Below are 27,662 nucleotides of genomic sequence, written 5' to 3'. Positions count from 1 at the left end.
CTACTTTCACTTTAGGCTGGAAAATGTAAGAAAACGATTATGTCGAGCGACAATAACGTCGAGGAATCGACGGAATACTCGAAGTATGGAATCAAGGATGCCCCCAAGCCAGCGATTGCCACGGCTTTTGGTAAGGTAAATGAACTTCACAAAGGTAGATGAAGGAATGTGCTACAGGTACATTGTAGGAACATGATTTAGAAATCTTTAGGCTTTTTCTATATAACATTGTAAATTTGAACTGAAAATACAAAAAACACTGTGTGAAATCTTATATCTCAAAAGAGGAAATGAGTCGCCAATACATACATGTACATTATCTCCTTTTCAGACCAGGACCTGTGCTGGTTTGGATGCCAAGGAGACTGTGTTCCTGGTAGTTAGTATTGTAAATATTCTGACAGCGCTGGGACTGACTCTTTATCGCTTCATCACCGTCATCAAGGACGGCAATTCGGACAGTTCTGATTTTACGTTTGCACTCATTCTCATTATAAATGGAGGTAATATATTGTTAAAGACTTGGTCTGTCACAACTATTAAGCTCCTGTTAATGATATAGATTCTTAGCTGTGTGACAAACCAAGCACCTGTTCAGGAGGATGATCTATAGATCTGTTGTCTGTCATGTGTCACAATGAACAAGCAGTCACATGTTAATGATTTGACCATCTGTATACAGATTTTCACATGTATTAGACAATGCATGATAATCACATATCTGTTCATTGACACACTGCTTTCAATTGGCACTTTGCATTCTTAAGTGATAACTAAAGGGAAAATTTATTATAATGTTAGAAATGTTTCAGAGTAGTGAGTAGGTAATACTACAGTCTCCTCAGATCAGGAAGTTATGATATTATAGTCATTAAAGTGTGTTAATGAGTAAAATATAGGCAAGTGTAGATAAATATATCATAGCCCTGTTCACATGCACTCATTTACTTATAGGTGTAAATTTTGCATGTATACAAATTTTACTTATGATGTATAAATCATAAAAACGTAATTTTTGCAGTGTGTTCACATGCACTAGCAAACTGTGTGTACCGGTAAATCAGTATTTGTCTATTTCGAAGCACTCTAGAAAGACTTAGAGATACTTATTTTAGAATTTCCTAATTTTTTTCTTGAACTTCTTGTTCTTAATCCCTTGTACTAAGAAGAAAATTTGTTTCTTCATCAATCAGCGCTATATGCAGTTCCCCTCCTCCTCCCCATTTCTTGTTCAAGTACTACATAAAACAATATTTTAATTATAATCAACACATCAGAAGGTCACTGCTATCTATAGGATATGATGAATTTTCCAAGAGATGCATTGTTTGTCTTGGGGGACAATAAACTTGCTATTTTCCTTATAGCCATAAATAGGTGTATAATATTTAAAAAGTGAACTACAGTGTAATTTATACTGGGAGGTGGGCACTATAAGATTACTGCCAGATAATAGATATTAAAATTAGCTGTAAATGTACAGACAGGGCTTAATTAATACCCACTGCATCCAGGTCCGGTAAAAGCATCCTGTCCCAATTGAAAATTGACTGCCCCCCCCCCCCCCTCCAAAAAAAAAATTTTAGGTAAAATTTCCCAAGTGACAAGTACATGTTAATTGAATTTTTCAGTGATTTTACATAAAAATAACTTGAATTTTGAAATTATGACTCATAAAGATGTAAATAGGGAATAAATATGCAATTTGATCTTTAATCAATAGTTAAACGTAATATGTAATCAATATCTCCATTTTTTTTTATTTAAATTTTCCAAATGAAAGGGTATAGGATCCTGCACCAAAAATGATTAATTAAGCCATGACAGGCCTGTACATATAGTACCAGAGGAGGGAATGTTTTTTAAGTGCTAATCGCAGCCCAAGTGCTTATAGGCAACTTTTATTGTGCTTTTCAGTTTTTAGGTCACCTGAGTCACTCAGGTGACCTATTGCTATCTGTTTTCGTCCGTCGTCGTGCGTCGGTCGTAAACTTTTGAACATTTTTAGCTTCTTCTCTTGAACCACTGAACCAATTTCAACCAATTTTGGCATATAGCATCAACGGGTGAAGGGGTACAAAAATTGTGAATTTCACGGTCCCTGCCCCCCTGGGGCCTGAGGGGTGGGGCTAAAACCATCAAAATTAGTGCTATCTTTAAAAATCTTCTTCTTTACTCCTGGACATCAAGCAGTCAAACTGTTGGCATGATTGTAATAAGCATTGAGCCCTCTACCAAAATTGTGAAATTCATGGCCCCAGGGTCAGGGGTTCTGGTGCTAGGGTGGGGCTATATAGATCATATAGTGAAAGTGCATTATTTCTTTGAAAATCTTCTTCTCTTCTCCTGGGTATTATTTAAACAAACTAAGTGCATGGTTATGACAAGCAATGATGCCTTTTCCAAAATTGTGAAATGCATGACCCCTGGGTCAGGGGTTCTGGTGTTAGGGCGGGGCTCTATTGATTATATAGTGAAAATGCATTAATTCTTTGAAAATCTTCTTCTCTGCTCCTGGGTATTATTTAAACAAACCAAGTGTATGATAATGATGCACAAGGATGATTTTTCCAAAATTGTAAAATTCATGGCCCCAGGGTCGGGTTCTGGTGTTAGGGTGGAGCTCTATTGATTATATAGTGAAAATGCATTAATTCTTTGAAAATCTTCTTCTCTGCTCCTGGATATTATATAAACAAACTAAGTGCATGGTTATGATAAGCATTGATGCCTTTTCCAAAATTGTGAATTTCATGGCCCCAGAGTCAGGGGTTCTGGTGGTAGGACGGGGCTCTATTAATTAAATAGTGAAAATGCATTAATTCTTTGAAAATCTTCTTCTCTGCTCCTGGATATTATTTAAACAAACTAAGTGCATAGTAATGGTGCACAGGGATGCTTTTTCCAAAATTTTGAAATTCATGGCCCCAGGGTCAGGGGTTCTGGTGCTAGGGCGGGGCTATATAGATCATATAGTGAAAGTGCATTATTTCTTTGAAAAATCTTCTTCTCTACTCCTGGGTATTATTGAAACAAATTGAATACATAGTTATAATAAGCAAGGGTGACTCTACCCAAATTGTGAAATTCATGGCCCCAGGGTCAGGGATTCTGGTGGTAGGGCAGGGCTATATAGATCATATAGTGAAAGTGCATTATTTCTTTGAAAATCTTCTTCTCTACCCCTTGGTATTATTGAAACAAATTGAATACATAGCTATAATAAGCAAGGGTGACTCTACCAAAATTGTGAAGTTCATGGCCCCAGGGTCAGGGGTTGTGGTGTTAGGGTGGGGCTATATAGATCATATAGTGAAAGTGCATTATTTCTTTGAAAATCTTCTTCTCTACTCCTGGGTATTATTGAAACAAATTGAATACATAGTTATGATAAGCAAGGGTGACTCTATCAAAATTGTGATATTCATGGCCCCAGGGTCAGGGGTTCTGGCGCCAGGGCAAGGCTATATAGATCATATAGTGAAAGTGCATTATTTCTTTGAAAATCTTCTTCTCTACTCCTGGGTATTATTGAAACAAATTGAATACATAGTTATGATAAGCAAGGGTGACTCTACCAAAATTTTGATATTCATGGCCCCAGGGTCAGGGGGTCTGGGGCTAGGGCGGGGCTATATAGATCATATAGTGAAAGTGCATTATTTCTTTGAAAATCTTCTTCTCTACTCCTGGGTATTATTGAAACAAATTGAATACATAGTTATGATAAGCAAGGGTGACTCTACCAAAATTGTGAAATTCATGGCCCCAAGGTCAGGGGTTCTGGTGCTTGGGGGGGGGGGGGGGCTCTATTGATAATATAGAGAATCTGTAGTAAAAATGCATTATTTCTTTGAAAATCTTCTCTGCACCTGGACATATCAGAGGCAAAAGATTAAAAGTTTTAATATAAAAAAGATTTTTGAACATCTGGACCATTTGGTCAAGTGTTCTGGTCCTGGCCAGAGCTCTATTAATTTGTATTCAACTGAGAGGAGTTATTCCCCTTTGCTATTTACTTTTGATAATTAATCACTGTAAATAATGTACTTGAAAGGTTAATAGAAGAGGAGAATTATGCAAGATTTTTTATTGTATAATACAAAAACTTTTATAGTTTAAATGATCAGGTAGACTTGTAAGTAATAGATAAATAAAAATTAGACAAAAATAACTTGTCTTATTCAATGTTCATCAAAGACCAAGAGAGTCCAATGTAAGGGATTTCATCAAGGAATTGAAATAGTACAGAATCACTGATAATTTGTTCATACACTGTATGGTGATAGTGATAAATGGGGAACAGATTAGAACCTAATTTATGAACTGTTAATGAACAGTAGACTAATTATTTTGTTGATCCTGATCACCCTATTTTTCTTGCTTTTGGGCAACAAAGCTTCACCTTTCAGTTCATTTTATACTCTATGGATCCTCTAAATTGTTGTATTATACTCAGGTGACCGTTAAGGCCCTTGGGCCTCTTGTTTTTTTCTCAGCTTATACTGCTACTACTTGTTACAATGTAACAGTAAATGTGTGACTTTCATGTTTCCCTCTGGTGGTATATATTTTCATTAGTAGAAGACATCTGTATTAATGTTGAGATGTCTCATTACTGAAAGTGGGATATATTAATTTGGGTCTGTCCTCTGTCTGTCCATCTGTTTGTCTGTCATTCTGTCTAATACTTTCGTTTCCGGATGATATCTCAAAAAACCTCTGAGTTTTTGCAATGGAATTTTATATCACAACTTCCTATAGCCTAAAAAACACTAAAGAAGACCTAGAAGAAGATAGTCAGAGAATTTCGAGGTCAAAAAGTCAAAAGTCAAGGTCAGAAATTCATACATTGCAAAAAAATGTTTCCAGATGTTAACTTAAGTTTTCTTTGAGCTTCTTCAATGTAATTTTTTATCACAAGTTTTCATACCTTTCATATCTTAAAAAAAATCCCTATTGATTTTGAGGTTAAAAGGTTAAAGATCAGGATCAGAAATTCATAGATTCCATCTGTTTTTAACATTTCTGTGTCTGGATGATGTCTCAGATTGAAATAGCCTTTGAGCTTTTGCAATGAAATTTTATATCACAACTCTTTGTGGCCTAAAAAAGAACCCTAATGATCAATAGGTCAAAGGGGAAGGTCAGAAATTCATACATTGCAGAAAATGGCTTCCTGTTGATAACTTTCATTCTCTTTGAGGATTCGCATTGAAAGAATGAGTGCACTTTAGTGTGTCATTTGGAGCCTTTTCGGCCACCCATTTTAAGCCTTAAATTAGACTATATTGCTAAATTAATCTATGATTATTGTGCATACATATGCTTTTGATATTTATACTTCGAATGTTTTGTTAAACATATTGCTATAATTCCACAGAATGTCATTGAAAAGAACATGTATAAGCCTTAAATTCCGGAAATTTGAACTGGACCACTTTCGAATTTAAGGTACCCGCAAATGGGCGGAGATATTTAAATCGCATGGAAGTGGAATGTAAGCATTTGCACATTATTTCCAGATTGATTCTACAGTATGAATTTAAATGGAGGAGAGAAAGATTGTGTAGTCTCATGATTCACACAAATAAGAAATGATTCATGGCCATACATATTGATCATTTTCATGATTCGTATCCATATGTTTGATGCATAGCACCGAATTAGATCAATCTTAATTAAGTTTTCGTATATGATAAAAAATGCCCCCTCTTTTTTCTTTAGTTTTATCATTTTTCGTTTTATATGCTGAATGCTTTTCAACTCAAAGAATGAATGTATGTTTTAAGATAGATTCACATGTACATGACTTCGATGTCACACTACATTTAATCGTAATTCACTGTACATGTAGTATGTAGAGTAATACAAATGTGTAGTGAAACAAATTATACATGTATGTAGTACTCACGGTGATACATATTTTATTATATGCATGTACATGTACATGTATAGATAAATAACATTCGGAAATGAAATATAAAATTTTAACTTAAAATTTGAGTCGCTAGGTTAACATGAAAACTCCAAGAAATACAAACTATCTGTAATTTAAAATAACATTTTATTGACGGAACAAGTATATTTCAGATTAAAAAACATGGTCAACGAAAATTCTACAACGTTACTATATCGATAATCACTCGCTTATGTCTTCAATATCTCTTTCATTTTGGCAATCCAAATATTGTCAGGTATGATAGTGTCTGTAGATGCCTGCAGACCATAATACAGAGGTGACATGAGCTAACACATCTACATACAAATCGTGCACTTGATTTGCACTGGCAATTCCAGAATTTCCTTCAAAATACCAAACGAAAAACACAATTTATGAAAGAAGACAAGGTAAACTTTAAGACCCTAATAAAATTTTCGCAAAATTCTTCATTATATTTCAGGCCGGTACAAACGGTGAGATTTGTAGTTGCTGTATAATACAAGTATTATATTTGTATTATAATACTTTCCTGTACACACGTTTATACGTTTTATTAGATTGTTAATAGACTTTAGGGATTTCTACGTGTTTCCCTTGCATTATATTTCTCTCTCTCTCTCTCTCTCTCTCTCTCTCTCTCAGTAATGGAAAATGAGGTTCTGTTAGCAGTATCTGTTATCGTATTATGCATTGCATTAAAACTGAAAAAAAAAACCATCGTAATGGAAACAACGGTGGAACACTCGTATATATGTAACTTGGTGCACACAATGCATCGCTAGATGAGGTGCAAAGAGAAGACCCCAGTAGTTATAAAAACTTCTTTAGAATAGATAACGCTGCATTTGAGCAACTTTTACAATTACATGTAGTTACTCCTTTTGATCTTCTTCCCATAAAACAACGAGTTTTTCGATATTTTTACTGCTTTTTTTCGTTATGATAAAAATAGGATGACCACAATGTGAGTACTTTTGATTGGTTTAAAAATGAAATTAAAGTTAAGACTTGTATTAAGAAATAGAGCATTGCCCTATTCTTAATGCAGTTTTATAAGATTCGAAAAATCTTAGGATTCACCGTATTAAAAGTCTATACATACATGTAGTCAGATTTTGTACTTAAATACATATCCGTGTGTACAGCCTTGAAAGCATATCGAACAGTGGAATGTCACGTGAGTAAAGTGATTATAATATCAAACAGGTCAAAATAGTTTGACACTCCGTGACCTGTTAATTTAGTAGCTAACCCGACCGTAGTTGGAGAAATTTTTAAAAAATTACATATGAGCCGCAAATTGTCCAACATTGCCCTTTGGATATGTATAAGTTTAAATCAAAATACACATTCTATGCAAATGAGAAGAATGGACAAGTTGCGGCTCGATGTAAACAATGTCGTTGAAAACTGGTATGCATATGAATAACAATAGAAATGTGACAAAACTGCTAGACCCCTGTCGCAAAAACCAGTGTCGATCGGCATTATTTAATATTTTTATGTGATATAATATATCAAACCCTGCTCTTAAGATATTGTTTAATAATTCTGATTGAAAAAGTTTATAAATTTCGGTAATTTATTATTGGCAAAGCACCGGGATCCAACTCTCATAGCTTAAGTGCACTGATCCTTTATTACAGTAAGTCAATATAACTAATAAAAAAAACCCTATTGATTTTGAGGTCATATGGTCAAAGACCAAGGTCAGAAATTCATAAATTGCATAGTTACATAGTTTTCATGTGATAATTTTGTTTCTTCTTGTTTTTTTTTAAATAAAGCTGAAGGTCATGTATTTTTTAATGCCCAAAAAAGACCCCTGTTGACTTTAGGGCCAAAAGGCTTAAAGGTCAAGGTCAATCTGTTTTTTATGCCCCGCCATGAATATGGCCGGGGCATATAGTGTTTGTCATGTCCGTCTTCCGTCCTACCGTCCTTCTGTCCTTCCGTCTGTCCTTCCGTCACACTTTGCGTTTAGCTCTGTTCAAAGCTCAGTTTCAAAGAAACTATCCAAGATATTTTTATCAAACTTCATATGCTGATAGATATTGATGAGAGCTATGCAACTGCATCAAAATTTTTGGACTCGACCTTTCCTTTGACCTTGACCTCACTTTTCTTAAATTAGTGTTTAGCTCAGTTTTAAAGAAACTATTCAAGATAGTGTAATCAAACTTCATATGTTGATACATACTGATGTAAGCTATTCAACCGCATCAACATTTTTTGACCTTGACCTTTCTTTTGACCTTGACCTCACTTTTCTTAAATTAGTGTTAAGCTCAGTTTTAAAGATACCATTCAAGGTAGTTTAATCAAACTTCATATGTTGATACATACTGATGTAAGCTATTCAACTGCATTAACATTTTATGACCTTGACCTTTCTTTTGACCTTGACCTCACTTTTTTAAATTAGTGTTTAGCTCAGTTTTAATGAAACAATTCAAGATATTTTTAATGAACTTCATATGCTGATACATACTGATGTAACCTTTTCAACTGTATCAACATTTTTTGACCTTGACCTTTCCTTTGACCTTGACCTCACTTTCTTAAATTAGTGTCAAACTTCATATGCTGATACATACTGATGAGAGCTATTCAGCTGCATCAATATTTTTTGACCTTGACCTTTCCTTTGACCTTGACCTTACTTTTCTTAAATTAGTGTTTAGCTCAGTTTTAAAGAAACCATTCATAATATTTTTATCAAACTTCATATGCTAATACACATACTGATGTAACCTTTTCAACTGCATCAACAATTTTTGACCTTGACCTTTCCTTTGACCTTGACCTCACTTTTCTTAGATTAGTGTCAAACTTCATATGCTGATACATACTGATGTAAGCTATTCAACTGCATCAATATTTTTTCACCTTGACCTTTCTTTGACCTTGACCTCACTTTTCTCAATTTGTGTTAAAATGTTGCATTACTAATATACCCTCGGCGGGGCATTCATGTCCTATGGACATATTTCTAGTTCTTTCTCCATCTGCATTTCTTTGAGGTCTTCCACCCTTTTCTTTTTTTCTTAAGCGTGAGACACAAATTCCCTTAATTAGCTTGACTAATGTTTATTTTCCAGTGTTCTGTATTTTACGTATTTTATCCAGTATGTGTTTTGTATATTTTATTTTTTTTCCATTGTTCTATATATCAACTTTCTATACCCCCAACTTGAAAAGCGCGGGTATATAGTGATGGGGTGTCTCTTCTTCTGTGTATACGTCCGTCCGTAACACTTGGGGGTACCAATCTCTTAACTGCAACTCCTCCTATACCACTGAATAAAATTTGATGAGACTTTCACAGAATCTTTGTTACATAGTGTCATAGTGGACCTCCTACAGTACAGGCCACGAGTTTTCCCCGAAAAACACGGGGCCCCGTGGACCGCAAGTCCACGCTTTTGCGTGGACCTCGATCAATGTCGGCGTCTTTGAAGTTAGGATTGTCTGCGCACCGTGTAACACGGTGTGTACGCGGTGTATCACAGTGTCCCATTACGATATCACACAGAATTTTAAAAAAAAAACCTATTCATTGTCTTTGTTTAATCAATTATATCAATTTCCTTTTTTTTAGTTCTTCATTATTGATATGCAGATGTTTGAACAAATAAGACGCCCTAAAATTTAAGATCCACGTGCTCGTGCCCAGTACCGAAAAGACAATTAGTCTTCAAATGTGTACGCACATCCATGTAAGTCGTGTTTCAAAACCTACTTATACGATCGAGAGAAAAAATGTGTTCGGTAAACTATTATAATGCTTAGAAGGAATAGTGATTACACTTTCGTAAATAAAATACCTGGTTGTCTTTTCTTTTGATTATATAAACTGTGTTCATTTTAATTACAGTCATTTTCATAAAAAGATTCTTTTGCCGCACGTATGCATTCATACGTCGTATTTATCAGATGCATGTTTTATTTTATAAATCATTTCTACATAAAGGGAATTAAAAAAAATGTATCTAAAATAAAACTTAAAACGTGTCAGATACACGCACATAATTCAAAAACTCTCTGATAATTAAGGATTATATTGCAATCTGTAATCTTGTTAAATATGGAGGTAAATATGTTACATTAAAAGTTTAGACTTTATCAAGTTAAACTTATCTATAACAGACTGTACGTTATAGATAAGTTTAACTTGATAAAGTCTAAACTTTTAATGTAACAAATTTATATCACACACACACAAAAAGTCGAATTTTGGTAACTCAAATCTGCTGTTCTAATTACTTTTTCCTGAAATTATTTAATGAAAAATGTGTCGAACGGTTTGCGAAAAAAAAAATCAATTAGCGAATGTATAGCGGGGATGTACATGTAAAATAGAATAAAGCTTCTGTTATGGTCAAAGTCTTTGTAAAATTATTATCATAGTTTTAGAGAAAAAAATATGTAGTTAATAAAATCCCAGGCCTCTTTCAATTTTAGCTATTATGTTTGTTAACCCCCCCCCCCCCCGTTCTAAATTAATCGAAAGTCTGTAGATTTTCTTTATATGTTACATGTACGCTATTGTGAAATAAAACAACCATAATTTAACAGGTTACATCTACATGCTTATATGTGTCTGAAAAGGAATAATTTACAAAGTAAGTTTGTAATCAAGTCAAAATACACGTCTGTTGGCGTAACCCGGTAGATGAATTTGACTGGAAGTCAGTTGAGTGTGTTATACACTTGATGTGGATAAGGACGAAAGAATTTGAAAGGTGTGATAAACACACAGCGCCCCCGGCCCTCCGGCTGTGCTCCAATATATTTTTTAAGAAAGGTGTGAACTCGGAACTGCATTAGAATGACTTTCCGTGTAAACAGACTTTCTGGGCCATCTAGCGTCGTGCGATTTTGATTGACAGGTATTAATAGCACGAGGATTTCGTGTGTAACCGAGAATAACATGTAACAACTGGGTTGACTATGAAACAATGTTACAGAATTTGAATAGAATTATAGAATGGCTAATTGTGACTTTGGTAATGTAAATAAAACGAGGAATTACATGTATTTATTTATTTTATTATTATTATTATTATTTATTTTTTTTTACAGATTTATGTGAAAGGGGGTTAAAAGAATCTCTCTCTCTCTCTCTGACATTGTTTCTTTACACACTTTTCAATTAAAGAAAAACTTACAAAATACTTACACTGAAAGGATTTTAAAACATGAATACTAGTTTATAAAAAGAAAAAAAAATCGTCTGTCACGAGAGATAGGCTTCGGCATTATTAAACGAAGAATTTTCATAAATGATTTTTTTCTTCAGATTTATGCGAAAGGGGGTTAAGAGCATCTCTCTCTTCTTTCTCTCTCTCTCTCTGTCATTGCTTCTTTACACATATCAAATTCTTACACTGAAAAGATTTTTAAAATATAATTTAAACTTACTAGTTTATGTAAGGAATTTATTCTGTTACGAAAAATACGCACATTATTGTACACAGGAATTTCGTGTTTTTGCTCTCGATTCTCGTTTATAAATTCAGAATAATATTAGATTAACAAAATAAAATTATGTGCTTTACTCTTGAATATAAATGCTTGGTTTATATACTAAAATAAATACATGCAGCTCGGATCGTATACCACATGTAACACCGATCATTCCATATCTTCGTTACGTGATTACGTGGGATTATATTCTTTAGGCATTAAAAATTTCAATCCAAGTAATAATTTTAAAAAGTAACTAAACAACTTTACGAAATTTGAACTTCTGGCCCCACGGTAAATTCAACATTTAATTTTCCTGCTACTGATATTTAATCCTACTATATGTATCATTAGTACTATTCAGAACACATGTCAATGTCTTCTAGAATAGAAAACGATAATTATACACAAAAATCAGTGTGATAATTGCTTTAAAATATTTTATCAGAACAAAATGATTTTTCTATGTAATGTTATGGACACGGTGCGACACGGTGAGAATTTTCTGGGCACGGTGCGACACGGGGAGCATTAGCTGGGATTTTTGTAGACACGGTGCGGCACGGTGTGCCTACCTGTGTATTTCAAATCCTCACACACCGTGCTACACCGTGTACACGGTGTGACACAGAGCATTTCACACGGTGTGTTTTCCACCGTGCGACGGGGAAAACTCGTGGCCTGTACTGTATTTTACATTTCAATCGGGCAGATATTTGGGGTTTCTCACTGCAAACATGAACACTGCCATTCTTTCTATAACATTGATGGTGCCCATCTCCAATCCACAACTCCTCATTTTAAATCCTACTGACCTCTGCTATTGACCAACTAGAGTAAGCGAATTAAATAGAAAATGTGAGACAATATTGAAAATTGATAATAAATTCAGCATAACATTAACTCCAAGGCTGAGACAAGCCTTTAACTTGATTTTTTAATGGTAAAAATGTTTTCGTTGGGACTAAAACTGGCATGTTTTTCTGCTTACAATTTAGTTTCAGGTTAAAGAAAACAATGTTTTTGATTGGCTCATGCAAACTTTTATGAGGCCAATCAGTGCATTTCTTTCCTGTCAAAGTCCGACTATTCGGTCAAGGGTTTATGCAGAGAGAGGAATGGATCAGAAACCCTTGACTTGGGAAGATGTACATGTATTAGGGGGTACCCATCTCTTATCTGCAACTCCTCCTATACCATTGATTAGAATAAAATTAAATGAGACTTTTCCAGAATCTTTTTCACATAGTGCCAATTTGCACATCATATTTTACATTATGGTTGGACAGATATTTGGGGTTTCCCACACCAAAAATGGTCTTGGCCTTTAATTATACTCATATTGGAGCAGGGGTTATCATTTTGTGTCAGCACAGTGCTCACAGTACCTCTGATTTTTCCATTGTTTTGTACATTTTACTTTTTTCCCAGTATTCAGTATATTTCACCTGTTCTGTATAATTTTATGTGTTTATTTCCAGTGTCCTGTATAATTTTTCGAGTTTATTTTCAGTGCTCTGTATAATTTTATGTGTTTATTTCCAGTGTTCTGTATAATTTTATGTGTTTATTTTCTCAGTGTTTTGTATATTTTACGTGTTTATTTCCAGTGATTTGTATATTTTACGTGTTTAATTTCCAGTGTTCTGTATATTTTACATATTTATTTCCAGTGTTCTGTATATTTTATGCGTTTCATGGCCTGCTGCGAGAGAAGAAGTACGAGCTATATGTCCTGATCCTAGCTATCCTTGTTGTACTGGTGTACTGTGTCGTGGAGTACATCGTCAATGTTGATGGAAGGAGTACACTAAAACTGGTACTAGTATTCTATTGAATATAAAACTAAATATTGGATATGGATGCAATCTCCATACATGTACAAAAAATATTGGACATAGGATGAATTACTCAGTCAAAAGAGAGTTATCCATGCAGCTAAAAAACTGTATGTTTCCTAAATTTTATTTAAGTTTCTTTTGAGGGAACAATCACACATTTTGACAACTTACTGGAATTACCCAAGAAAAAACCTCTCTTAACATCAAAATCTTATTTCTGGGGTTGGGGGGTTGGGGGGGGTTAAAGTCCATGAACGGAAGAGGGATTCGACTATACTGGATCAGCAAAAAAGGGGGGGGGGCAGCCTTTCAGTATACATTTTCATACTAAATTAATAGTAAAAATTAATGTTCAGAAAAAAGTGGGAATGGGGGGCAGACCCATCCCCCTTCCCTACGGATACAACGTGCCTGAATGTTACGTTCACCTGAGTGGAAGTCTAGTGCAGGTGATATAACTTTTCTTAACTTATTATTAGTATTAGTCGAAAAATTCTCAATCTATTTTTTAATCCAATTTAGAAAAAATAAATTCTTTGAAATGTTCACCTGGAAGGTCATGTGCAGGTGACCATAGCATAGTATTTTTCAACAGTGTTGGATTTCAGCCAATCAAAGAGCTAAGGAATCATTCAAATTAACATATAATGAACTAAATTAATTTGCATGATTTTCATTTTCTCACAATCTTCTGTAAATTTTCCTAATTATTTATAAAAATCTATATTAGTGAGTAGACATTTTGTGCAGGGGGTTGATGGGTGAGTAGTGGGGGGGGGGGGGGGAAGGGATACATGTATCCTTCTCTTGTATTTATAGATGACAACTTTCTACATTTCCCTTGCATGTAAAATAACATCTGGAAAAAAATAATCAATGCCAGACTCTTGAAGTATTTTTCTTGCAGTACACTCTACATTTATTTGTTTTGTTTGTTTTTGTTTGTTTTAGTTAACTTGGTTAAAAAAAGTGGTTTAATTTTATAACTGACATAGGTGAGGATGATTTTAGCCATTGTACTGGCTCCCCCCAATATCGTCCTAGCGTGGTCAGTGGCCAGACACTTTGGTTATTTAACATTCAGAATTGTTGGAGCATCTGAATACCTACATATGTAAGTTTCATTATTTTTATGTAAACAGCTGATTTACATTATAATGGCTAGAATCCCTGTGTTAATATTTATTTATTATCTCTATTACAAATCATATGTTTGATTTGGTTAGTGAGTCTACATTAGGCCCTTTATTTTAAAGGAAAATTTATAAACTTTTAACCTAAACTACAGTTGAACTTCTGTATCTCGAATACGGTACCATGGATATGTCGAAGTAATTTTGAATTTTATTTTCACATTTGTACAAACAAGCCTCAATCTTTTCCTCTATGCTGAAGTTTGATATCCAAGTTACAGTGAGTAATTGTGATACCCCTGAAAATCATTGATTATTAATTCATTCAAATTTCAAAGAGTGTGTAAGCTAACCTGAGCTTTTCTGATCACATTTTGTCTGACATTTGTCTGTCTCTCTGTAAACTTTTCACATTTTCAACTTCTTCTCAAGAACCACTGGGCCAATTTCAACCAAACTTGCCATATTAAAGCATAATGATCCTTGTGAGAAGGGGATTAAAAGATTGTTCAAATGAAGGGCCACACCCTCTTTTATAGGAAGATCATTAAGAATTAGTGAAAATTAATGACATCTACTTTAAAATCTTCTCAAGAACTGCTGGGCTAGAAAAGATGAAACTTGGTATATGAAACTTTTCTAACATTATGTAGAATCAAGTTTGTTCAAATCATGAATAAATCATTAATAAATTGGGGCCACAATAGGACATGGAAGTGTACCATTGGATTACTGTATACAGGTTTATTTTTGCCCTTTCACACTTGCAAACAATTTTGCCCCATGTTAAATTTACCCTATCACAGATCTGTTTAATGAATTATACTGTGTTCTTTGAATTCGCCCAGTTTTAAATTTGCCCACCTGTGAGTAGGGCAAAAGGGGCAAAAATAAAAGGGGCAAAAATTTCCCTGTATATACAGTACATGTATGTAGGGGGAAAAAATTCAGATTAAGGCTAACTTTAAAATAATGTTTGCTTGCCCTCTCCTGACTAAGGATGGGAAAATTGAGTCAGTAGGTAGGTGAGAATTTTTTTTTTCAAAGAAAATTTCAAAATCAATGCTGAATTTTCAAGATCTGTTTTCCTGGATGCATAAAGAAAACAAATGCTTCCTAGAGGTTAAAAAAAGTTTTGATTCGGGCCATTTTTAACCAGACGGTTGGGATAGGGCAACCAAACAATATTTTAAAAATGACCTAAATTATTCTAAAAAACAACAAGGCCATGATTATGCAGTGATATCAGTATGCAAGAATCCTCAGAGTGTAGATTCAAGTTTGACCAAATAAGGGCCCTTGGGAGTATGGTTGGGTTACAATTGGTGACAATAGTTTAACAAGGGAATTTAAAGGAACATATCCTTTCAGGAGCAGCAGGGCCAAAATAAATCATACTATTATGAAAACATTCCTATATTAATTGAAGGGATTTACCGTAGTTTTCTTCCTTTTTTTTCTTTTTGTTTCAAATTATGGACCCTGTGGTTAATTCTAGGTATGGGTCACAATATTGGGACAAAATTTTTCAGGGGAATAAAGAGGGAAAAAATCTTTTGAAAATCAGTAGGACCACAGTGACTTAGGTAAGCATTGTGACCCATGTAGAGAGTGCAATCATGCTACAAATGTACATTCAGACAGCAATAACAAATGCCTCACAAAAATAAAAGATTTCTTATGATTGACATACACTATGCATCAAATTAACTCTCCTCACACAGAAGTGAAAAAGCATTACAGTAGCCTCTCACACTCTGTGAAAATTGTAAACATTAACTTTTTACTTGAACTATACAGGCAAGCTTCGTAATTTGGGTTTTGAAAGATGGAACAAAACTTGATGTGTTCCAGCAGGTGGCGCTGTCTGTTGGACTGCCATACTCCATGCTGTGGAACATCTTTGGTTGGTTCACTGTAAGTAAACTGGTTACCTAATTATTCTTTTCCTTAAGCAGTAGGACAATGACCCAAAGAATACTATCAATGTCAACACAAATCACAGGTTTACATGTTGATTTTGCAAGATGATGCACAATGGAATAATTGAGCAAAAAACTACATGTACAAGCATTATTCTTGTACATTATCTCCAATACATAAATATCTAAGTTTGTAATTGGTGTGTAATATGTGATATAAATGAAAAAATTGCAATTACAAAGTAAAATGTCTGCATGGATATAAGGTTAATTTGAAAGAATGTTTATTTACTGTAATATATGCCTATAGCCAAGGACGACCAATTTTGATTTTTTATAAAATTAATGTAACTCATTATACATGAATCTGTGGAATTCCCAGGTGGGGGAGGTAGAGTTTATAAGATGTTAAAGGCCTTTGTGATAGAATATGGTATACCAAGTAAGCTTGTATCATGTTTTTTTCTTTAGTTGAGGAGGGAATGGAAAGCAGCAGCCTGGATCTTTGCTTTCCTGGGTCTGGCAAAGCCCACCTACTACATCTACCAGATCATCCATGTAAGTTCTGATAGATAATTCTGTAACACGGTAATGTGTGGATTTCATTTTTTGATCATAAATGTGAAGATGTTCCCTTGTTTTAATAATGATTTCATGTGAAAATTCTATGAAGCAAAATATTTTGTTGGGTAAGGTATGTTTTTGATATATGAATTGCGCAATTGAAGGATGGAGATAAAATTTAAGTTTATAATGCCCAAGCAATCATCTCTTATACCCCATTATACAGGCTCTTCCCAAAATTTTTCCTCAGTTTGGAAAGAGATTCATGTAAGTTCTTAACGTAGCTACGGATAGCGATCACGTGACATTACATGTGAATTCTAAATTAAGAATTTTTCGGTCCGCTTATTCTGGAAATGCGCCTATTTCAATATGGCGGACTGCAGTTGTAAACAATGTGCTCCGAGAAAAGTTCATGGGAATAGTTACAAGAAAGCTCAGCAGTAAAGGTAGATGAAATCCAGTCAATGCACCCCCTAACAAAACCGTCCTGGTCAAAGCGCCCCCTGATTTTGGTCAAAAAGCCCCCTTATTTTGGTCAAAGCGCCCCCTAAAGAAATTTTACAGTAAAATGATTTTACAAAACCGCCCCCAAATATTGGTCATAGCGCCCCCCTGAGTCTGGTCAAAGCGCCCCAGCTGATTTTGGTCAAAGCGCCCCTAAAGGAATTTTACAGTAAAACGATGTTACAAAACAGCCCCCAAATATTGGCCAAAGTGCCCCCCTGATTTTGGTCAAAGCGCCCCCCGCTGATTTTGGTCAAAGCGCCCCTAAAGGAATTTTACAGTAAAACGATGTTACAAAACAACCCCCAAATATTGGCCAAAGCACCCCCTGATTTTGGTCAAAGCGCCCCCTAATATAATTTTATAGAAAAAATCCATTTTGAAACTGTCACTAAGCAATGATCACCCCCTGATTTTGGTCAAAGCGCCCCTTAGATATTTTTATAGAATGTTCGTTTGCAAAAAGCCCCGTAAATTTGGTCTCTTTACTAATTTATGCTATTTAGTTCTTTTGCTTGTTTAGCGTGACCCATGAAATATTTAATAAATTAATATTAAGTTTGAATAATCTTATAGAAAACATTTCCAAAGAAATGAGAATGTTTGCCAGTATCATTTAATTATCCCCCTCCTCCTAAAAAAATATCGATACTGTTGCCCAACCAACTCTTGCCGCGTGGAGGCATTCTCAATAATCTCTCAGAAACGTTTCCAAATTGCGGTTGACTTTTGTTTATTTGATTTATTTTTATATAGAACAGAAATGTTTTTATCATAAAAGAAATTTTTGAGAATGTTCGCCGGTTTCATTTAATTAAACAAGTAGGCCCAAGGGCCTTAACGGTCACCTGAGTATAATACAACAATTTAGAGGATCCATAGTGTATAAAATGAACTGAAAGGTGAAGCTTTGTTGCCCAAAAGCAAGAAAAATTGGGTGATCAGGATCAACAAAATAATTAGTCTACTGTTCATTAACAGTTCATAAATTAGGTTCTAATCTGTTCCCCATTTATCACTATCACCATACAGTATATGAACAAATTATCAGTGATTCTGTACTATTTCAATTCCTTGATGAAATCCCTTACATTGGACTCTCTTGGTCTTTGATGAACATTGAATAAGACAGGTTATTTTTGTCTCATTTTTATTTATCTATTACTTACAAGTCTACCTGATCATTTAAACTATAAAAGTTTTTGTATTATACAATAAAAAATCTTGCATAATTCTCCTCTTCTATTAACCTTTCAAGTACATTATTTACAGTGATTAATTATCAAAAGTAAATAGCAAAGGGGAATAACTTCTCTCAGTTGGATACAAATTAATAGAGCTCTGGCCAGGACCAGAACACTTGACCAAATGGTCCAGATGTTCAAAAATCTTTTTTATATTAAAACTTTTAATCTTTTTGCCTCTGATATGTCCAGGTGCAGAGAAGATTTTCAAAGAAATAATGCATTTTTACTACAGATTCTCTATATTATCAATAGAGCCCCTCCCCCCCCCCCCCCCCCCCCCCAAGCACCAGAACCTCTGACCTTGGGGCCATGAATTTCACAATTTTGGTAGAGTCACCCTTGCTTATCATAACTAATTATTCAATTTGTTTCAATAATACCCAGGAGTAGAGAAGAAGATTTTCAAAGAAATAATGCACTTTCACTATATGATCTATATAGCCTTGCCCTGACGCCAGAACCCCTGACCCTGGGGCCATGAATATCAAAATTTTGGTAGAGTCACCCTTGCTTATCATAACTATGTATTCAATTTGTTTCAATAATACCCAGGAGTAGAGAAGAAGATTTTCAAAGAAATAATGCACTTTCACTATATGATCTATATAGCCTTGCCCTGGCGCCAGAACCCCTGACCCTGGGGCCATGAATTTCACAATTTTGGAAAAAGCATCCTTGTGCACCATTACTATGCACTTAGTTTGTTTAAATAATATCCAGAGGCAGAGAAAAAGATTTTCAAAGACTTAATGCATTTTCACTATATAATTAATAGAGCCCCGCCCTACCACCAGAACCCCTGACTCTGGGGCCATGCATTTCACAATTTTGGAAAAGGCATCATTGCTTGTCATAACCATGCACTTAGTTTGTTTATATAATATCCAGGAGCAGAGAAGAAGATTTTCAAAGAATTAATGCATTTTCACTATATAATCAATAGAGCCCCACCCTAACACCAGAACCCCTGACCCTGGGGCCATGAATTTCACAATTTTGGAAAAATCATCCTTGTGCATCATTATCATACACTTGGTATGTTTAAATAATACCCAGGAGCAGAGAAGAAGATTTTCAAAGAATTAATGCATTTTCACTATATAATCAATAGAGCCCTGTCCTAACACCAGAACCTCTGACCCAGGGGCCATGCATTTCACAATTTTGGAAAAGGCATCATTGCTTGTCATAACCATGCACTTAGTTTGTTTATATAATATCCAGGAGCAGAGAAGAAGATTTTCAAAGAATTAATGCATTTTCACTATATAATCAATAGAGCCCCACCCTAACACCAGAACCCCTGACCCTGGGGCCATGAATTTCACAATTTTGGAAAAATCATCCTTGTGCATCATTATCATACACGTATGTTTAAATAATACACAGGAGCAGAGAAAAAGATTTTAAAGAATTAATGCATTTTCACTATATAATCAATAGAGCCCTGTCCTAACACCAGAACCCCTGACCCAGGGGCCATGCATTTCACAATTTTGGAAAAGGCATCATTGCTTGTCATAACCATGCACTTAATTTGTTTAAATAATACCCAGGAGAAGAGAAAAAGATTTTCAAAGAAATAATGCACTTTCACTATATAATCTATATAGCCCAACCCTAACACCAGAACCCCTGACCCTGGGGCCATGAATTTCACAATTTTGGTAGAAGGTTCAATGCTTATTACAATCATGTCAACAGTTTGACTGCTTGATGTCCAGGAGTAAAGAAGATTTTTAAAGATAACACTAATTTTGATGGTATTAGTCCCACCCCTCAGGCCCCAGGGGGGCAGGGACCATGAAATTCACAATTTTTGTACCCCTTCACCCGTTGATGCTATATGCCAAAATTGGTTGAAATTGGTTCAGTGGTTCAAGAGAAGAAGCTGAAAATGTTCAAAAGTTTACGACCGACGCACGACACACGTCGCATGACGGACGACGACGGACAAAAAAAAGATAGCAATAGATCACCTGAGTGACTCAGGTGACCTAAAAAAAGCACCCCCCTTCCCCCCAAAAAAGAATGATACCGTTGCCCAGCTCAATTTATATTAGGGGACGCTTTGACCAATATTTAGGGGCGGTTTTGTAACATCGCTTTACTGTAAAATTTTTTAAGGGGGCGCTATGACCATAATCAGGAGGCTCTTTGACCAAAATCAGGGGGCGCTTTGACCGGGACGATTTTGTTAGGGGGCGCATTGACTGGCTCCCAGGTAGATAAAGTTAATTAGAGCGAATGAGAGATATAACATGTCAACAAACAGGACAACAATTATAAATCTTTTTTTTTATGAAATGGAATATTCGCATACAAATGTCACAAACGACTTACACCCCTAATGACCCTATTCCAAGCAGACGACTCGGCTGATGTAGATCTTATAATGACATCAAATGGAACGAAGGACGAAGAGTTGTTGAGCTGAAAGAACTTGGTAGTCCAGTTTGTTTGCTAACAGCCACAAGATGAAGGTATTCATTTGCATTTTTTACAACTTTAAAAAACATTGTTGACTCGGTACTTAATTGTATCAATACATTGGGCCTAAATGAGACTAATGGTACTGTACTGTTTGTGGATTTACCAATGTCTTTTCCACGGGAAAGAAATACGATAGAGAGGCCTTTGATATCAACTCAAAATTAGCTCTTGGTAAGTCAAATAAAAATCAACATTATGTACATTCCATTTCAAACTTCTGTCATAATTGTAATTCAGCATGAATATAAAACTTCTCCTTAATAAACTCAGTGCATGTAAGGAACTGCCATTTGAGTTGGGAGGGGGATTTTATGGGTGTCAGATTAATTATTAACATTTCAGTGAAAGACAAATTTTTTATTTTTGTTTCCAAGATGACTGGGAACAGATTTGTTTTTCTTCACTGGAAAAAAGTTTGACAAGGTGGTACATATTGAAACTGTTTGCATGTTGTTTGCTGGTCTGATAAAATTCAATCCTTTATTTTACTACTGCTGCATAGTTAGAATATTGGTCAGGCAGTGTGGGCATTTCTCTTGATAAGTCCAGTTTCGGTGTAAGATTTTCTGGTTAAAAACTTATTTTCTAACAACCATAATTAAATTTTGTTGATGCCTGTATATATTTATTTGATCTATTTTTTTTCAGCCAACTTGATGGTACATTCTGGTATGGGACCATCCCATGTAGTAAATTTTCTCAGCACCTTTAACACCACATGGTGTCACCACATTGAAGAAAAAGAGATGTCGGCCTCTATTGTAGAACCAGGCCAAGGAATCTTGTTGGATAGCTACAGACGAAGAATGCTAAACCGGACCAGTTGGAATGCACTTTTGATGCTGAATAGCAGACCAGGGGATCTTGCTGTTAGTGCAATTTAGTGATACTGGTAAAGTCATCATTTGAATTTTGTTATGCCAAATTTGACAAGTGTAGAAAATTGGCAATTTATGGGGTGTAAACTTCTGCAAGTTATACATGTATATATACATGTTCACTGAAATTCTATATATAGGATATAGACATTTTGGGGAATATATTTTGATGTGGACTCCAGATAATAACGTTAAATTTTATATTTCAGATAATTTTAACAAGTAAGGTGTATAAGATATATGAATGTGAGGTCCAGACCATTCATGCTGATGATGATTCAACTACTGCAGCTCTACTAAAGAATGACTTTCCATCTCTTCCAAAAAAGCAGGACAAGAATCACTTGATGAAACTGAACTAACATATACTACTTCTCTTGTCAATTTCATATTATCTCTTGTTGGAGTGTTACATCTGAAGTGGTAACAGACCACTCCACACATAGACTTTTATTAGCTCACCTGAGCTGAAAGCTCAAGTGAGCTTTTCTGATCACCCGTTGTCCGTCTGTCCGTCCGTCCGTCCGTCTGTCCTTCCGTCTGTAAACTTTTCACATTTTCAACTTCTTCTCAAGAACCACTGGGCCAATTTTAACCAAACTTGGTACAAAGTATCCTTGTGTGAAGGGGAGTGTAAATTTTTAAAATAAAGGGTCAAGTCCCTTTACAAGGGGAGATAATCAAGAAAAGACAAAAATAGGGTGGGGTCATTAAAAACCTTCTTCTCAAGAACCACTGGGCCAGAAAAGCTGAAACCTATGTGGAAGCATCCTGGGATAGCGTAGATGCTAAATTGTTAAAATCATGACCCCCGGGGGTAGGGCGGGGCAACAATAGGGAATTCAAATTTTACATTAAAATATATAAGAAAAATCTTTAAAAATCTTCTCAAGAACCACTGGGCCAGAAAAGCTGAAACTTATATGGAAGCATCCTTGTAGAATCTAAATTGTTCAAATCATGACCCCTTGGGGTAGGGTGAAGTCACAATATGGAATCAAAGTTTTATATTGAAATATATAGGAAAAATCTTTACAAATCTTCTTCTCAAGAACCACTGGGCTGGAAAAGCTAAAACTTAAGTGGAAGCATCCATTGTTCAAATCATGACCCCCAGGGGTAGGGCGGAACACAATAGGGAATCCAAGTTTTACATTGAAATATATAAGAAAAATCTTTAAAAATCTTCTTTTCAAGAACCACTGGACCAATAAAGCTGAAACTTATTTGGAAGCATCCTGAGGTAGTGTAGATTCTAAATTGTTCAAATCATGACCCCTGGGGGTAGGGCGGGGCCACAATAGGTATATTAAAAGGGGGGAATCTGGTAAAGAACAGCATGGCTAAAGTTACTCAGGTGAGCGATGTGGCCCATGGGCCTCTTGTTAGCTCACCTGAGCCGAAGGCTCAAGTGAGCTTTTCTGATCACATTTTGTCCGGCGTCCTTCTGTCTGTCTGTCTGTAAACTTTTCACATTTTCGACTTCTTGTCAAGAACCACTGGACCAATTTCAACCAAACTTGCCACAAAGTATCCTTGGGTGAAGGGGGTTCAAGTTTATGAAATGAAGGGCCCCGCCCTCTTTCAAGGGGAGATAATTAAGAATTAGTGAAAATGAATAGCATCTTTTAAAAATCTTTTTCTCAAGAACCACAGGGCCAGGAAAAATGAAACTCATGTGGAAACATCCTCAGGTACTGTAGATTCAAGTGTGTTCAAATCCTGACCCCCCGGGGGTAGGGCGGGGCCACAATGGAGGATCAAAGTTATACATAGAAACGTTTAGGAAAAATCTTTAAAAATCTTCTTCTCAAGAACCACTTGGCCAGAAAAGCTGAAACCTATGTGGAAGCATCCTGGGATTGTGTAGATTCTAAATTGTTCAAATCATGACCCCCAGGGGTAGGGCAGGGCCACAATAGGGAATCCAAGTCTTACATTGAAATATATAGGAAAAATCTTTAAAAATCTTCTTCTCAAGAACCACTGGGCCAGAAAAGCTGAAACTTATGTGGAAGCATCCTGGGATAGTGTTGATTCTAAATTGTTCAAATCATGACCCTCAGGGGTAGGGCGGGGCCACAGTAGGTATTACAAGGGGTAAATCTGGTAAAGAACAGTGTGCCAAAGTTACTCAGGTGAGCGAAGTGGCCCTTGGGCCTCTTGTTGTAGTACCAATTAAATATCTTATTGAGTCACATTCTTGTTTTGCATTTTTTTAGAAGCACACCAAATTTGATTCTTATTTTCAATTCTGGAAAATGGGAGGGGGTAGATTTGGACCATTTGGTACCTTTAGTTAATTAGCCCTGTGGCAAGATTTTTGAGTGGGGAATAGTATTGGACAAATTTTTCACATAATGATATTATCAAAAAAATCTATTTGAGCAGATTAATTTAAAGATTTTATATAAGAAAATATAGAATTTGTTTGCATGAAAGGAATGAAAATTGTTAAGGTTGAAGAGTTTTTGTATGTGTTTTCTTTTAAATTACATTTCCATTCAAATAATCTATTGTTGAACTATAAATTCATATTTTAATTTTGTTTAGGAATTATTTTAAAAATAAAGCACATATCTAACAATTAATTTTTTTATGGATTATTATTATCAATATTGGATAAATTATGAGTTTTATAGTGAGGGGAGAGGGGAGGTAACTCATCATGTCATTACTCTATGATTTCTCCTAATGTCATATAAATATTTTCATTAATCATTTATTAGTAATTGTTTTGTACTTCTGATTTATTTCTTCAATTGTTTTTTTTTTCTAATTTACTTTGCCTTTTTTTTAGCACTTCAATCATTATTCTTATTCTCATGACGGGAAAACATTCTATTGGACAGAATTTTTTTTAGAATGTAAAAAGTGTCAAATTTGTGTGCATGAAAATAGTCAAATTTGTTGAATTTAAAACATTTATAAGCAATATTCTCTTAATTTATCTTTGTTCAGACAATCCATTGTTAAAATAAGTTTATAGTATCAAAATTCTTTAAAAATGATTTTAAATATTGAATGCATATTGCATAATAAATTTTTTATATGTAATATATATGTTGTATTATGATTTTTGGAGTGACTGGAAAGGGGAGGTAACTCATTACCCCCTGGTTCCGTAATTTACCCTCAATGCCATATTCATATTTCCACTAAAGGTTCATTACACATTCCTTTGCACCATGTGAAAATTTCAGTAAAATCTATTGGGAGGTTTTTTTGGGGTCAGGTGTCCTTAGCTACCTTAACTTAGCTACAGTTGATTTCAAATTTCAAGTAACTAAGTTTGAGGGTTTATCTTTATTGGAAAAAAGCTTTTGCCTTTATTTTTTTTAACACAGAACAGCCATAATTACATCCCCGTTCTGAAGGAGAGGGGGTATACTCTTTTACCCTTGTGTGTCTAGCTGTGTGTCTGTCCATAACAAATTTTTGTCCCAGTTTTCTCAGCAACTACTCATTGCTGATGCTTGAAATTGTAGCACACACTTTGTTTAGGCATGCCATATGAGAGTGTGTATTCACATCAGAGAAGGGGTATTACTAGTGAGCATTGGCTCACAGAATTCTTGTTCTCTAGAATGACTTGCTTACATGCACCTCTTTAGCAAAATATTTTATACAATCATTGTAAATACAGCTTAAAATGTCTCTAATACTTGCAAACAATATATTAAATGTCTAAAATGGCCTGTAGAACCATATTTCAACTTTATCTGAATAATTCTATCACTGTAACCTGAACAAAATTATAAACGATTTATTCGTAATTGATGGAATTTTGCTTTAAATTACAATTGATCCTATATTTGATTACATGATGCTTCCAACAAGGGTCAGCATTCATTTGACAGACTGATTTTATGTATAGAATCTTCTTAAATTATGAAGCCAAAATTAAAAAAAAAAAGTCAGCTCTGGCTGCTTCTTTATCAAGTTTGCATACGGGGTATGGTAAATTTGAAGGCAGTGCTTATTTCCTCCCCCTTTTAGCATCCTTATTAGTGTTGTACCTTACATACCAAGATGCTTTTATTAATACATGTATTTCATAATTATCAAAGAAAATTTTTGCCTGGTCCTATATATTTTCTTTAAATTTTAAACCTCTTTAGTGATGATATTCAATTCTACCAAACTTTATTGTAAGATTGTTAGTGAAGAAGCCTCTTTGTTGTAAAGGGTACACTTGATACTTGTAACGCAATACATGTACATATACTTCAAATTAGGCAAAAATTGCAGTCTTTAGTTTTGGTTATCTCAGCTTAATTAAGCCATTTTTAAATAAAATCTATCTCCTGAGGAGAAAATCAATTGGGATGGATAGATGGAGGTTGAAATATTGGTAGATTTTACACAGAAGAATAACTGGAATATGCTCCACTTTTTTTCTTGCTCTATACAATTAGTTTATAATTATGGGAAAAAAATAGCCATTACTTTGAATTCTACTATCCATTGATACGTTGATATCTTCTAACAGGAATATCAAAGGCTGGATGACAAAGACACGGATAAAGGAGAAATCCTAGTATATTCCACACTGGTGGCAGGTAACTATCTATATCTTTTGCAAAAATCAGTGAAGAAATGTTTTAATAATAGAATTCATAGATAGTCACATCTTTGAGAGATACATGAAATCATTTTTGAAATACTTCCTTTTCTGTGTTTAAGTACATTAGGGCTACTGTTGTGGATAAAAATATCCAGAGCTGTCTTTATTACATACAGAGAGATAATTGCTATCATAATGGAAATATTTTTTTTTCTTTTTGTTTAGGAACACTAGGTCTACTGCTGTGGATACTAATTATGATAGAACTGAAAACGGTCTACAAAAATTTTGGAGAAGGACTTAAAGAGAGAGGTGAGTAAAGCATTTGATTTGATGCATAAGTTTTTTTTATAAAAAGATGCGAGAATGATATTCTAATGTATGATTACATGTGCTAAAGAGAAGATAGTAGATCATTTTAATGCATGAGTTTGATACGGAGATAAAAAAGTAGGACATTTTCAATATTTAATTCCTGAAATCAAGAAAGACACCAGAGGGTCAGTTTAATGCATGACCTCAAAAGAGAGATGCGCAAGGAATTATACTGCATGATTACAATACATTTTAAAACAAGTAGTTGAAAGAGGAGATATATTTGAAAGAATCCATTTGTCTTTACAGCGTTTGATGTTTTAGCCACAGAAAACACCAGTCTGATCACAGGCAGAAGGGTACATCGTTGACAAGTCTGCTGTGTGTCAGTCAAACTCGTGTAATAGAGATTACAAGGCAGATATAGAGCATAATTACCAATCTACGCCATATTTTACTGTTTGTCAATATAGATGGTTGATCCTGTACAGAAGCCATTACTTAGTTACTGTTGTTATGCTGGGTACTTTATATTTTTATATACCAGTTATACCAATGTAATGAATAATCTTGTTGAACTAGTTATTGATGTGTGTATGTTTTTATATTATAAGGCCATATTTTATAATTTTTTCCCTCTTATTTGTGAACGGTTCCCAGTCAATTTGTAATGTAGAGTGAAACTCTTATATGCAGATACCGTAAACGTATTACATTTAGCTGTGTATTCTAATTTGGCCATTTATCAGAAAGCAACTTCTGCTAATTCAAGTATAATGCTA

General features: G+C 34.8%; 1 protein-coding gene across 1 annotated transcript; it reads left to right on the top strand.

Annotated features, from left to right (window-relative positions):
- Positions 1-27,662, top strand: LOC133195497 (uncharacterized). Its single transcript, XM_061331351.1, has 10 exons — positions 1-135; positions 332-503; positions 13,087-13,232; positions 14,250-14,365; positions 14,607-14,667; positions 16,188-16,304; positions 16,781-16,867; positions 26,491-26,560; positions 26,791-26,877; positions 27,190-27,662. Exons 1-10 carry the CDS (start codon positions 40-42, stop codon positions 27,249-27,251), a joined length of 1,014 nt encoding a protein of 337 aa, XP_061187335.1. The 5' UTR covers positions 1-39; the 3' UTR covers positions 27,252-27,662.

The sequence above is a fragment of the Saccostrea echinata genome, unplaced genomic scaffold, assembly GCF_033153115.1.
Source record: "Saccostrea echinata isolate AGI-Se365-2 ecotype Australia unplaced genomic scaffold, CSIRO_AGI_Sech_v1 ptg000029l, whole genome shotgun sequence".
Taxonomy (NCBI): Eukaryota; Metazoa; Mollusca; class Bivalvia; order Ostreida; family Ostreidae; genus Saccostrea; species Saccostrea echinata.
The sequence above is the reverse complement of the archived record's forward strand: the minus strand, read 5'-3'. Positions and strand labels throughout refer to the sequence as shown.